This window comes from Theropithecus gelada, chromosome 19, assembly GCF_003255815.1.
Source record: "Theropithecus gelada isolate Dixy chromosome 19, Tgel_1.0, whole genome shotgun sequence".
NCBI lineage: Eukaryota > Metazoa > Chordata > Mammalia > Primates > Cercopithecidae > Theropithecus > Theropithecus gelada.
In genome coordinates, this window is record NC_037687.1 from 17051912 (window position 1) to 17064544 (window position 12633).

Here is a 12633-nt window from a genome sequence, read left to right on the forward strand (position 1 = left end):
CCAACATGGTGAAACCTGTCTCTACTAAAAATACAAAAATTAGCCAGGCATGGTGGCGGGCGCCTGTAATCCCAGCTACTCAGGAGGCTGAGGCAGGAGAATCACTTGAACCTGGGAGACGGAGGTTGCAGTGAGCCTAGATCATGCCACTGCACTCCCACCTGGGAGACAGAGCAAGACTCCGTCTCAAACCAAAACCAAACATAAACAACTGGTGGAGCACACGTCCCAGACTGGGGACTACAAGGGGCATGGCCTGGCGCTCACTCTTGCCCTTCCCTTCCCTGATCCAAGTCCCACCCATGGGCCTGGGCTTGGCCAGGTGGCACAATTGAATATTGAGTAACACACAGATAGTGAACATCGGAGTTTATTTGTGGGTTGTGCAAGACAGGAGACCTTTGGAGACCCCTCTGTTATTTCCTTGAGCCCCAGGAACTACCCATGTCTACACCCCAAGCAGCAGCAGCATGAGAACAATTAACACGCATCGAGGACCTATTGTGTGGGGGTCCCCAGAATGCCTTACATGAAGTCATGTGTCTCGTCTGAGCCCTTGGAGACAGGGCCACTTCTTGTCCCCATATTACAGATGAGGAAACTGAGGCACAAAGCGGCTAAGCCCTCAGCCATGAGTCCACAGCCAGGAACCTGGGTCCAGCCCTCCAGTCGTGCCTCTGGCCCTGGGCTGCTCCAAGCTTGGCACACATGGGTTTGAAATGTTCACAGCCCAAGGGGGCGCAGCGGATTTTGCAGAGTCTGAGATTTGCATATCAGCAGCCTGGCGATTACGGGGTTCAGGTGAGGATCCTGGCTCTGGTGCTCAGTCCTGGCCGTGGGCCCCCTGGTGAGTCACTGCCTCTCTTGGGGCCTCGGTTTCCTCATCTGTAAAATGGATGGAGACACTTAGAGAATCACTGCCTAAGCCCCCTGCTCCCCTTCTACCAATAACAGAATCTCATCCATCTGGATAGCCACATTTCCCAGCCTCCCCTGCAGCAAGGTGTGGCCATTTCGCTCTGTTCTGGCCAGTGGGATATAAAATGAAGGGTTTCAAGGCTTCCTGGGGAGACTTCTAGGAGACACCCAGCCAGCGCTGGCCTCTGACTTTCCCTCAGAATGAGGAGGTGAAGGCTGGAGCTCTGGCAACTATTTTGTGCCATGAGGCAACCTTGAGGACAAAAGCTAAGTATGCAATAAAATGAGAGAAAAATCAAGTCCTACTGCTACTGCAGCTGAACCTGAACCTATCTGTATGGTATCCTTTTCTTACACCAGGTCTCTATTCCTTATCCCTGGGCTCACACCAGTGTAGAGTCCTTCCCCGTGCTCCCTGGTCTATGGCCTAGGATTCGACGCATCTCATGGGTAACCCCGTCCCACTGCCCCAGGCCGGACAGTGTCCGGTGCATTCGGGTTGCAGGCAGGCTGCTCTCCCAGCCTCCCCCCAGGGCTGCAGGTGCTGTGGCAGTGGCCATGGACACAAAGGGGTCCCCAGGCTCTGGACAGGTTGAATAGGGGGTCCGACGATGGATACCCTGCTGAGGCTGAGCTCTGGGGCTGGCCTTGGAGACTTCAGCAGGGCGGGTGAGGTCATCTTCAAAGGATGGCGGGGACAACTCATGGAGCCCACGGCGGGTGGCCCGAGCAGCCCGGAGGAGAGTGTGGGTCAGCACAGCCACCAGAACCAGGGCGCCCGAGCCGAGGATGGAAGCGGCTGCTGCGCCTGTCTCGATCTCGAAAAGTAGCAAGGCATAGATGGACAGTGCTGCGGAAGGAAACGACTCTCATTTATTCAGTCAACAAACATTTGCCCTCCAAGCCCTCAGGGGGTTCGTGTGCACAGGGAGAAATCATGAAAAACCCTGCCATGGGACTGGAACATAGACTAGGCATCTAATTCTCCCACATCCCACACGTGCATCATCATCACATCCATTTTACAGAGAAGAAAGCTGGGGCCCAGAGAGGTTAGGAGACTCTTCAAAGCCATACAGTCAGGAAGTGACAGAGGTGGGATTTTAACCCAGGCTGGTCGGCTCCAGAGTCTGTGCTCTGAAGCACAGTTCTGCCTCCGAAGAAGACAACAGAAAGAGACTCATTTCAGCAGCTGTGGGCAGGGGCTTCCCTGAGGAGGAGCTATTTGAGCTGAGACCCTGGGGGAAGAAGTAGCAGCTTCTGGGATTGCTGAGGAGGATGACGGCTGCAGGGGACACAGCAAGTGCAGAGGTCCTGAGGTGGAAACGCCCGAGTGTCTGAGGCTCAGAAGAAAACAAAACGGGTTCTGGCCGGGCTCAGTGGCTCACGCCTGTAATCCTAACATTTTGGGAGGCTGAGGCGGGTGGATCACTTGAGGTCAGGAGTTCGAGACCAGCCTGGGCAACATGGTGAAACCCTGTCTCTACAAAAAAATACAAAACTTAGCTGGGCATCGTGGCGGATGCCTGTAATCCCAGCTCCTCGGGAGGCTGAAGCAAGAGAATTGCTTGAGCCTGGGAGATGGAGGCTGCAGTGAGCCGAGATCGCACCACTGCAGTCCAGTCTGGGCAACAGAGTGAGATTCAGTCTCAACAATAATAACAACAACAAAAGATAAATAGGTTGTGGTGTAATTGGAGAAGAGAGGTGGGGGAGAGATGGAGGAGTTAAGGAAGGAGTGGATGTTGGGGACCAGATGGGGGTGGAGGCCTCTTCTTCCTCTTCTTCCTCTTCTTCCTCTTCTTCCCTTCCTCCTCTTCCTCCTCTTCCTCCTCCTCCATCTTCTTCTTCCTCTTCCTCCTCCTCCTCCTCCTTCTTCTCCTTCTTGTCCTTCTTCCTTCTTCTTCGTTCTTCTTCCTTCTTGTTCTTGTTCTTCTTGTTCTTCTTCCTTCTTTTTTTTTTTTTTTTTAATATATTTTTTAGTAGAGATGGGGTTTCACCATGTTACCCAGGATGGTCTCGATCTCCTGACCTCAAGTGATCCACCCGCCTCGGCCTCCCAAAGTGCTGGGATTACAGGCGTAAGCCACCGCGCCCAGCCCTCTTCCTTCTTCTCCTTCTTTTTTTTTTCTTGAGACAGGGTCTCGCTCTGTCACCCCAGATTGGAAGGCAGTGGCTTGGCTACGGCTCACTGCCACCTCAACCTCCCCAGGCTCAGGTGAGTCTCCCACCTCAGCCTCCTGAGTAGGTGGGACTACAGGTGCACGCCACCATGCCTGGCTAATTTTTGTTTTATTTTATTTTATTTTATTTTATTTATTTATTTATTTTTTTGAGACAGAATCTTGCTCTGTCACCCAGGCTGGAGTGCAGGGGTGTGACCTCTGCTCACTGCAACCTCTGCTTCCTGGGTTCAAGTGATTCTCATGCCTCAGCCTCCCAAGTAGCTGGGATTACAGGCACCCGCCACCACGCTCGGCTAATTGTTGTATTTTTAGTAGAAACAGGGTTTCACCATGTTGGCCAAGCTGGTCTCGAACCCCTGATCTCAGGTGGTCTGCCTGCCTCAGCCTTCCAAAGTGCTGGGATTACAGGCATGAGTCATGGTGCCCAGACTAATTTTTGCATTTTTAGTAGAGACAGGGTTTCGCCTTGTTGCCCAGGCTGGTCTCCAATTCCTGAGCTCAAGTGATCCTCTCGCCTTGGCCTCCCAAGAGGACTGGGATTACAGGCATGAGCCACTGTGCCCCACCATGTTTTCTTCTAAGAGCAATGAGTAGGGGGATTTTGGAGCTGGAGAGTAATGGGACCTGCTCTCTCTCCCTTTTTTTTTTTTTTTTTTTTTTTGAGATGGAGTTCCGCTCTTGTTGCGCAGGCTGCAGTGCAGTGGCGCAATCTCAGCTCACTGCAACCTCTGCCTCTCGGGTTCAAGCAATTCTCCTGCCTCAGCCTCTCGAGTAACTGGGATTACAGGCATGCACCACCATGCCTGGCTAATTTTGCATTTTTAGTAGAGACGGGGATTTCACCATGTTGGTCAGGCTGGTCTCGAACTCCTGACCTCAGGTGATCCACCTGCCTTGGCCTCCCAAAGTGCTGGGATTACAGGCGTGAGTCACTGTGCCCAGCCACCTGCTCTATCTCTTAAGAAGCCTCCCTAGCCAGGCACGGTGGCTCACGCCTGTAATCCCAGCACTTTGGGAGGCCAAGGTGGGTGGATCACGAGGTCAGGAGATTGAGACCATCCTGGTTAACACGGTGAAACCCCATCTCTATTAAAAATACAAAAAAATTAGCCGGGCGTGATGGGGCGTGCCTGTAGTCCCAGCTACTCGGGAGGCTGAGGCAGGAGAATGGTGTGAACCCGGGAGGCGGAGCTTGCAGTGAACCGAGATCATGCCACTGCACTCCAGCCTGGGTGACAGAGCGAGACTCCGTCTAAAAAAAAAAGAACCATCCCTGTTGGTGGAATACCCATATGAGGGAATATGATACAGCATGTAAGGAATGAGGCACCCTTCCATTCTACAATGTGGATGAAACAGGAAAACATGATGCTGAGTGAGAGAAGCCAGATGCAAATAGCCACAGAGTGTGAGGTGTCATTGATCTGAAATGTACAGAACAGGCAAATCCCGGCTGGGCGCAGTGGCTCATGCTTGTAATCCCAGTACTTTGGGAGGCTGAGGTGGGTGGATCACCTGAAGTCACGTGTTGGAGAACAACCTGGCCAACATGGTGAAACCCGGTCTCTACTAAAAATACAAAATTAGCTGGGCGTGGTGGCGCGTGCCTGTAATCCCAGCTACTTGGGAGACTGAGGCAGGAGAATCGCTTGAATCTGAGAGGTGGAGGTTGCAGTGAGCTGAGATCGTGCTGCTGCACTGCACCCTGGGCAACAAAGCAAGACGCTGTCTCAAGAAAAAACAAACAAAAAAAAACAAGCAAATCCATAGACAGACAGTAGATTAGTGGCTGCCAGGGATGAGGAAGGGGGAATGGGGAGTGATTGCTAATGGGGACAGCGTTTCCTGTTGGGTGATTAAAATATTCTGGAACCAGATAGTAGCGATAGTTGCCTAAGACCGTGAATGTGCTAAATCCCACTGAATTGTACACTTCAAAGTGGTTAAAGGTTGGGCGAGGTGGGTCACACCTGTAATCCCAGCACTTTTGGAAGCTGAGGTGAGAGGTTGCTTGAGGCCAGGAGTTCGACACCAGCTCAGGCAACATAGATAGACCAGTCTCTACAAAAAATAAGAAACTATCCAGGAATGGCAGTGCTTGCCTAGTTGTGGGGCTGAGGCAGAAGAATTGCTTGAGCCCAGGATATGGAGGCTGCAGTGAGCTATGATCACACCACTGCACTCCAGCCTGGGTAACAGAGCAAGACCCTGCCTCAAAAAATAGAAATAAAATACACTGGTTAAAATGCTAATTTTTTTTTTTTTTTTTTTTTGAGACAGAGTCTTGCTCTGTTGCCCAGGCTGGAGTGCAGTGGCATGATCTTGGCTCATTGCAAGCTCTGCCTCCCGGGTTCATGCCATTCTCCTACCTCAGACTCCCAAGTAACTGGGACTACAGGTGCCCGCCATCACGTCCGGCTAAGTTTTGTATTTTTAGTAGAGACGGAGTTTCACTTTGCTAGCCAGGTTGGTCTCAATCTCCTGACCTCATGATCCGCCTGCCTCGGCTTCCCAAAGTGCTGGGATTACAAGTGGCAGCCACTGCGCCTGGCCTAAAGTGGTAATGTTTTTGTTATGTGTACTTTGCCACAATGAAACTGCAACTTAACTGGGTATGGTGGTGCACACCTGTAGTTCCAGCTTCTTGGATTGGGAGACTGAGGCAGGAGGATTGCTTGAGCCAGGAGTTCAAGTCCAGCCTGGGCTACACAGCAAGACCCTGTCTCTAAACAAACAAAACCAGAAACACCTCCAGCAACTCAGCTCTCAGGGTCCTGTATCTCTGTCTGTCTCTGCCTGGGGTGGGGGTGAGGGTCAGGGTGGGGGAGCCAGCCTCTGCTGCCTACTGTCCGGTGCCCACAGGTTTGCCACGCCCCAGGCTTGGGGGACATTGTGAGAGATTCACAGCCTCTCTCTGGCCTCAGTTAGCCAATGTGAATAAGAAGGGACCTTGAGGGACCAGGTGTGGTGGCTCATGCCAGTAACCCCAGCACTTTGGGAGGCTGAGGTGGGCGGATCACTTGAGGCCAGGAGTTTGAGACCAGCCTGGCCAACATGGTAAAACCCTGTCTCTGCTAAAGATACAAAAATTAGCTGGGCGTGATGGTGGACTCCTGTAATCCTGGGTACTTGGGAGGCTGAGGTAGGAGAATGGCTTGAACCTGGGAGGTGGTGGTTGCAGTGAGCTGGGATCACTCCGCTGGGTTCCAGCCTGGGCAACACAGCAAGACTCCCTCTCAGAGAAAAAAAAACAAAAACAAAAACAAATAAAGGAAGGGACTTTGAGGACCTGCGCTAGCTAGCCCTCCATCAGCCTCTCCAGCATACAGTTGGCACCACTCTTAGTGGTGGTGCATCATAGGTCGTTTAGCAGCTTTTTTTTTTTTTTTTTGAGACGGAGTCTCGCTGTGCTCCCAGGCTGGAGTGCAGTGGCGCGATCTCGGCTCACTGCAAGCTCCGCCTCCCGGGTTCACGCCATTCTCCCGCCTCAGCCTCCCAAGTAGCTGAGACTACAGGCGCCCGCCACCACGCCCGGCTAGTTTTTTTTTTGTATTTTTAGTAGAGACGGGGTTTCACCATGTTAGCCAGGATAGTCTTGATCTCCTGACCTCGTGATCCACCCGCCTCGGCCTCCCAAAGTGCTGGGATTACAGGCTTGAGCCACCGCGCCCGGCCCGTTTAGCAGCTTTTACCCACTAGATGTCAGTAGCATCCCACCCTCAACTCTGTGGCGACCACCAAAAATGTCTCTAGGTAGTGATAAAAGTCCTCTGAGGCCAGAATCAGTCTCAGTGGGGAATCCCTGGTCTGGTCCCTATCTCTACACTGCGGAGTGGATTTGGGATCACTGACCCACTTTGGCATCAGTGAGGTCCTCATTGGGCCAAGCTCAGCCAATCAGAGCATTAATTGCTTCCCATGATGTTAGTGATTGGTGTAGGAATATTACATGGCCCAAGCTCAGCCTATCAGAGTCAGCCCTGAGACTTTAGCTTGGGCTATTGGGACAGATACATTTTCCTGCAGTGTCTCGGGTATTGGTAGGAGAGGGGCCCAGAACACAAGGGGGACTTTTTTTTTTTTTTTGGCACTTTCCAGGCTGTTTATACACATTCTCTGGCTCTGTACTGTTGCTTTGGAAGATATCACACTGCATGATGTCCGACATATGAAAGCAAGGCCAAGGACATTTTTCTTTTGCTGGAAACATTTTGAAAGGCATTTTGTAATTATTCTTTTAGTTCTAGCTAGCAATGAATGGATGATTGGTTGGATGTGCTTAGGAATTCTTGCTGAATGAGGTCACCTAGCCTCAAAAACAATCTAAATGGGAGGTGAATGAATTCTCAATTTTACGCTTAGTGAGGCTGACATAATGTTACCTTCTTTTTTTTCTTTTGTAATTGTTCTTGTATTTTAGAATGTGGAGATCTTATTCCCTAGGTCTTTAATATTTCTGTTGGCCTGTGCAGACTCATGGCTCCAGGCATCGTGTCAAAAGTGCTTACAGATAGAGTCAACTTTCTCAGAGAGATGCCCACTCAGGGAACAGCAGATGAAGAGGTGAAGTGACAAGCATTTCTGTTTCTTTTTTCTTTTATTATCATTTTTGAGACGGAGTCTCGCTCTGTCACCCAGGCTGTGCAGTGGCACGATCTCAGCTCACTGCAACCTCCACCTCGTGGGTTCAAGTGATTCTCCTGCCTTCAGCCTCCTGAGTAGCTGGGACTACAGGCACGAGCCACCATGACTGGCTAATTTCTTTCTTTTCTTTTCTTTTCTTTTTTTTTGAGACGGAGTCTCGCTCTATTGCCCAGGCAGGAGTGCAGTGGCGTGATCTCGACTCACTGCAACATCCACCTCCCAGATTCAAACAATTCTCCTGCCCCAGCCTCTGGAGTTGCTGGGATTACAGGGGTGTGCCACGATGGTTGGCTAATTTTTGTATTTTTAGTAGAGATGGGGTTTCACCATGTTGGCCAGGCTGGTCTCAAACTCCTGACCTTAAGTGATCCACCCGCCTCGGCCTCCCAAAGTGCTGGAATTACAGGTGCGAGCCACCACACCCAGCTGAGAGGCATTTCTGATAACCTAATTTGAGTACCTGGATCCAGCCGCACCTGAGGCCAACTTCCCTGATAATTTCAGATGCACAAGTCATCCATTCCTTCTCCTTTTTCTAAAAAAAACTACCTCTGGAGCATTTCATTAAGTCAAACAACAAAAGTTATGCAGCGTTCCGTGCACTTCGTATATATAAATTCCCACAGTGAACCTTAGGCTCACATCTCATTAAAAATATTTTAAATATGTCTTTTTATTTATTTATTTTTTGAGATGAAGTTTCACTCTGTCGCCCAGGCTGGAGGGCAGTTGCATGATCTCAGCCACCTCTTAGGTTCAAGCGATTCTTCCACCTCAGCCTCCCGAGTAGCTGGGATTACAGGCACCTGCCACCAGGTCTAGCTAATTTTTTTGAATTTTTCATAGAGGGGGTATTTCAGCATGTTGGCCAGGATGGTCTTAAACTCCTACCCTCAAGTGATTCACCCACTTCAGCCTCCCAAAGTGCTGGGATTACAGGCGTGAGTCACCACACCCAGGCTAAATATCTTTTTAAACTTCTATTTTTCTATGGTGGGACTATAAAAAAAACAGTAATAGCAAATCCTGTTTCTCATTCAGTGGGATATTTTTTCTTCCTGTAAATCAGATTGTTTACAGGGCTGGCAGGGACTTATATATGATTCAGCGTTGAGTCCCCAGCATCATCAACACATTTGTTTCAAGATTAAAACAAATATAAGGCATTAGGAGTCTCTTGAAAGACACTTAATGATTTGGTTCCTTTACCAGCCCGGATGGATGAAGAAAGTTGATTGAAGAAAAGTTATTATAAATCAGGAAGGAAGGACAGTGTGGAACATTCTGGCATCTGGGGTATCCTTTTTTTTTTTTTTTTTTTTTTAATTTTCTCAAGCCATTTTTGAGCTGGAGATTGATATTTGTAACCAAAACAGCTTTCACTCATTCCAACCTGTAAAATGCTTTTTTTTTTTTTTTTTTTTTGAGGCAGAGTTTTGCCCTTGTTGCCCAGGCTGGAGTGCAGTGGCGTGATCTTAGCTCACTGCAACCTCTGCCTCCAGGGTTCAAGTGATTCCTCTGCCTCAGCCTCCTGAGTAGCTGAGAATACAGGCGCCCGCCACCATGCCTGGCTAATTTTTTTGTATTTTTAGTAGAGACGGGGTTTCACCGTGTTGGCCAGGCTGGTCTCGAACTCCTGACCTCAGGTGATCCACTGGCCTCAGGCCTTCAGAGTGCTGGGATTATAGGCGTGAGCCACTGCGCCTGGCCAAAATGCTATCTTTAGACACCACCCAGGCCATGAAAATTTTTGTTCAAACAAATGTATAAAACTGATGAATCAGAAGTGTTCTGATGACAACTAGCATTTGTGGAGTCCCTACTGGAGTCAGATGCCATCCACGGGCTTTTTTTTTTTTTTTTTTTGTTTTTTGTTTTTTTTTTTTTTGAGACGGAGTCTCGCTCTGTAGCCCAGGCTGGAGTGCAGTGGCCGGATCTCAGCTCACTGCAAGCTCCGCCTCCCGGGTTCACGCCATTCTCCGGCCTCAGCCTCCCGAGTAGCTGGGACTACAGGCGCCCGCCACCTCGCCCGGCTATTTTTTGTATTTCTTAGTAGAGACGGGGTTTCACCGTGTTAGCCAGGATGGTCTCGATCTCCTGACCTCGTGATCCGCCCATCTCGGCCTCCCAAAGTGCTGGGATTACAGGCTTGAGCCACCGCGCCCGGCCTTTTTTTTTTTTTTTTTTAATGAGACAGGGTCTCGCTGTATCACCCAGGCTGGAGTGCGATGCAGTGGTGCAATCATGGCTCACTGCAGCCTCAACCTTCTGGGCTTAGGTGATCCTCCCACCTTAGCTTCCTGAATAGCTGGGACTACAGGTGTGTACCACCACACCAAGCCTAAGTCTCCCAAATTGCTGGGATATAGATGTGAGCCACTATCCCTGGTCCTATGGGCTTTCATGAGGATTAAATCTCAGAATCTCCTCAAGTGGTTCTGTGAGGTAAAGACAGTTATTCCCATTGTACTGATGAGGAAATCAAGGCACAGAGAGAATTTGCCCAAGGCACCAAAGCAAGGAAGTGTCAGAGCCTGGAGCTGAACTCAAGGAGACTGTCTGCGGAGTTGATCCCAGTTAGGGGACCATTGCTGCTCTCTACCCAACCCCGGATCCTATGCCCCACGTTCTATTTCAGCACACACCTGCTAAGTAGACAGAGATCCCACAGCAGAAAAGGCCAAGGGCCACGTGTCTGAGGAGGCGGCAGTCATAGAGAAACCAGTCCGACCTGGAATGAAGGGAAGCAGGAAGATAAAGGGTTCAGGAAGTGGAGCTGGTGGTGGGAGGTCAGTGAGGACAGGGAGGGAGAGCAGCTTAAATGAGACAAGGACCCAGCTTTCAGGGACCCAAAATCTATGAGTACCTAACCATCATCCATCTACTCACCCACCCATTTATATCCATTTACTTATCCACTCTCCATCTATCCATCCATTCATCCATCAACTCATCCATCCATCAGCCCATCCATCCATCTGTCCACCCATTTATCCATTCATCCATTTATCCACCCATTCATCCATCTGTCCACTCATTCATTCATCCACCCATCCATACATCCGCCCATTCACCCATCCATCCATTTATCCATCCATCCATCCATCCATCCATCCATCCATCCTTCCGTTCACCCATCCATCCACTTATCCATCCATCCATCCATCCACCCACCCACTTATCCATCCATCTATCCATCCATCTATCCATCCACTTATCCATCCATCAACCAGTCACCCATCCACTCATTCATTCATCCATCCACTTAACAATTCATTCATCCATCCACTTATCTATCTATCCATCAGCCCCATCCATTCATCCATCCATACAATCATTTAGATATCCACCATCCACCTATCTGATATCTATCCATTTATCTATGCTCCATCCATCCACCCATCCATTTTTCCAAGTCAGTGTCCACCATCCATTTACCATCCATATTCATTGATTATTCGACCAGCACTCATATACAGCCTTCCATTCATTTAACCATGTGCTATTAACCCATCCATCCATTCATTTAAACACCCTCCGCTATCCTATCTATCCCTCACCCACCCATCCACTGGTCATCCATCTCCCATTCACTATCCATCCACCCCTCATCCATCCATCCATCCATCCTTCCTTCCTTCCTTCCATCCATCCACCATCTATTCTCTTTCCCCTATAATCCATCTATATACATGAGTCCACTCAAACACCCAACACTCAGGAAGCAGCTACTATGTGCAGATACTTGCTACACACCTGGCTTCCATTATTTTACAGACCACAAGCTTCTTTGAGAGATGAGAAAACTGAGTTTCACGTGCTGTTATTGATGGTACAAACAGCGACCCCAAGAGGTGAGACTGATTGAGGAGGAAACGGAGGCTCTGAGAGCTTCCATCCTCACTCAGCTCCCACCAGTATAATGAAAGTGGACGCCTTCCCTTCCTGCCGCCTTCCCTCCTGTCCCCTTTTCAGCACAGTGGCTAGAGGTGGTCATTAAAAACCTAAATCAGATCACCTTCCTCCTCACTCACAACCCTCCTACGCAGGAGAAATCCCAAAGTCCTATCCCCTCTCTATCCCATCTCTCTTCTTTCCTTCTCAGCACTCATTATCATCTGCTATTATTATTATTAGAGATGGGGTCTCACTATGTTGCCCAAACTAGAGCGCAGTGGTTATTCATAAGCATGATCATGGCTCACTGCAGCCTCGACCTCCTGGGCTCAAGAGATCCTCTTGCCTCAGCCTCTCAAGTATATGGAACTACAGGCATGCACCACCACACCTAGCTAATTATTATTTTTTTCTTTTTGTACAGGGAAGGTCTTGCTATATTACCCAGGCTGGTCTCAAATTCCTGGCCTCCCAGCACTTTGGGAGGCCAAGGTGGGTGGATCATTTGAGGTTAGGAGTTCGAGACCAGCCTGGCCAACATGGTGAAACCCCGCCTCTACTAAAAATACAAAAATTAGCTGGCTGTGGTGGTGCGCACCTGTAATTCCAGCTACTCGGGAAGCTGAGGTGGGAGAATCGCTTGAACCCGAGAGGTGGAGGCTGCAGTGAATCAAGATAGCGCCGGCCGGGCGCGGTGGCTCAAGCCTGTAATCCCAGCACTTTGGGAGGCCGAGGCGGGTGGATCACGAGGTCAGGAGATCGAGACCATCCTGGCTAACATGGTGAAACCCCGTCTCTACTAAAAATACAAAAACTAGCCGGGCGTGGTGGCGGGCGCCTGTAGTCCCAGCTACTCGGAGGCTGAGGCGGGAGAATGGCGTGAACCCGGGAGGCGGAGCTTGCAGTGAGCCGAGATCGCGCCACTGCACTCCAGCCTGGGCGACACAGTGAGACTCCGTCTCAAAAAAAAAAAAAAAAAAAAAAAAAA

The 12633-nt window shown here is 49.8% G+C and overlaps 1 protein-coding gene across 1 annotated transcript in view; it reads right to left on the bottom strand.

Moving 5' to 3' along the window:
• Positions 1-354: 354 nt before the first annotated feature.
• TMEM221 (transmembrane protein 221) overlaps positions 355-12633 on the bottom strand; it is a 13902-nt gene continuing 1623 nt past the window's right edge. The window contains exons 2-3 of the mRNA XM_025368765.1: positions 10394-10479; positions 355-1768 (exon numbers count right to left, since the gene is read on the bottom strand). Of these exons, the coding sequence (XP_025224550.1) occupies positions 1302-1768; positions 10394-10479 (553 nt within the window). The 3' untranslated portion in view covers positions 355-1301. The remainder of the gene's footprint in view (positions 1769-10393; positions 10480-12633) is intronic.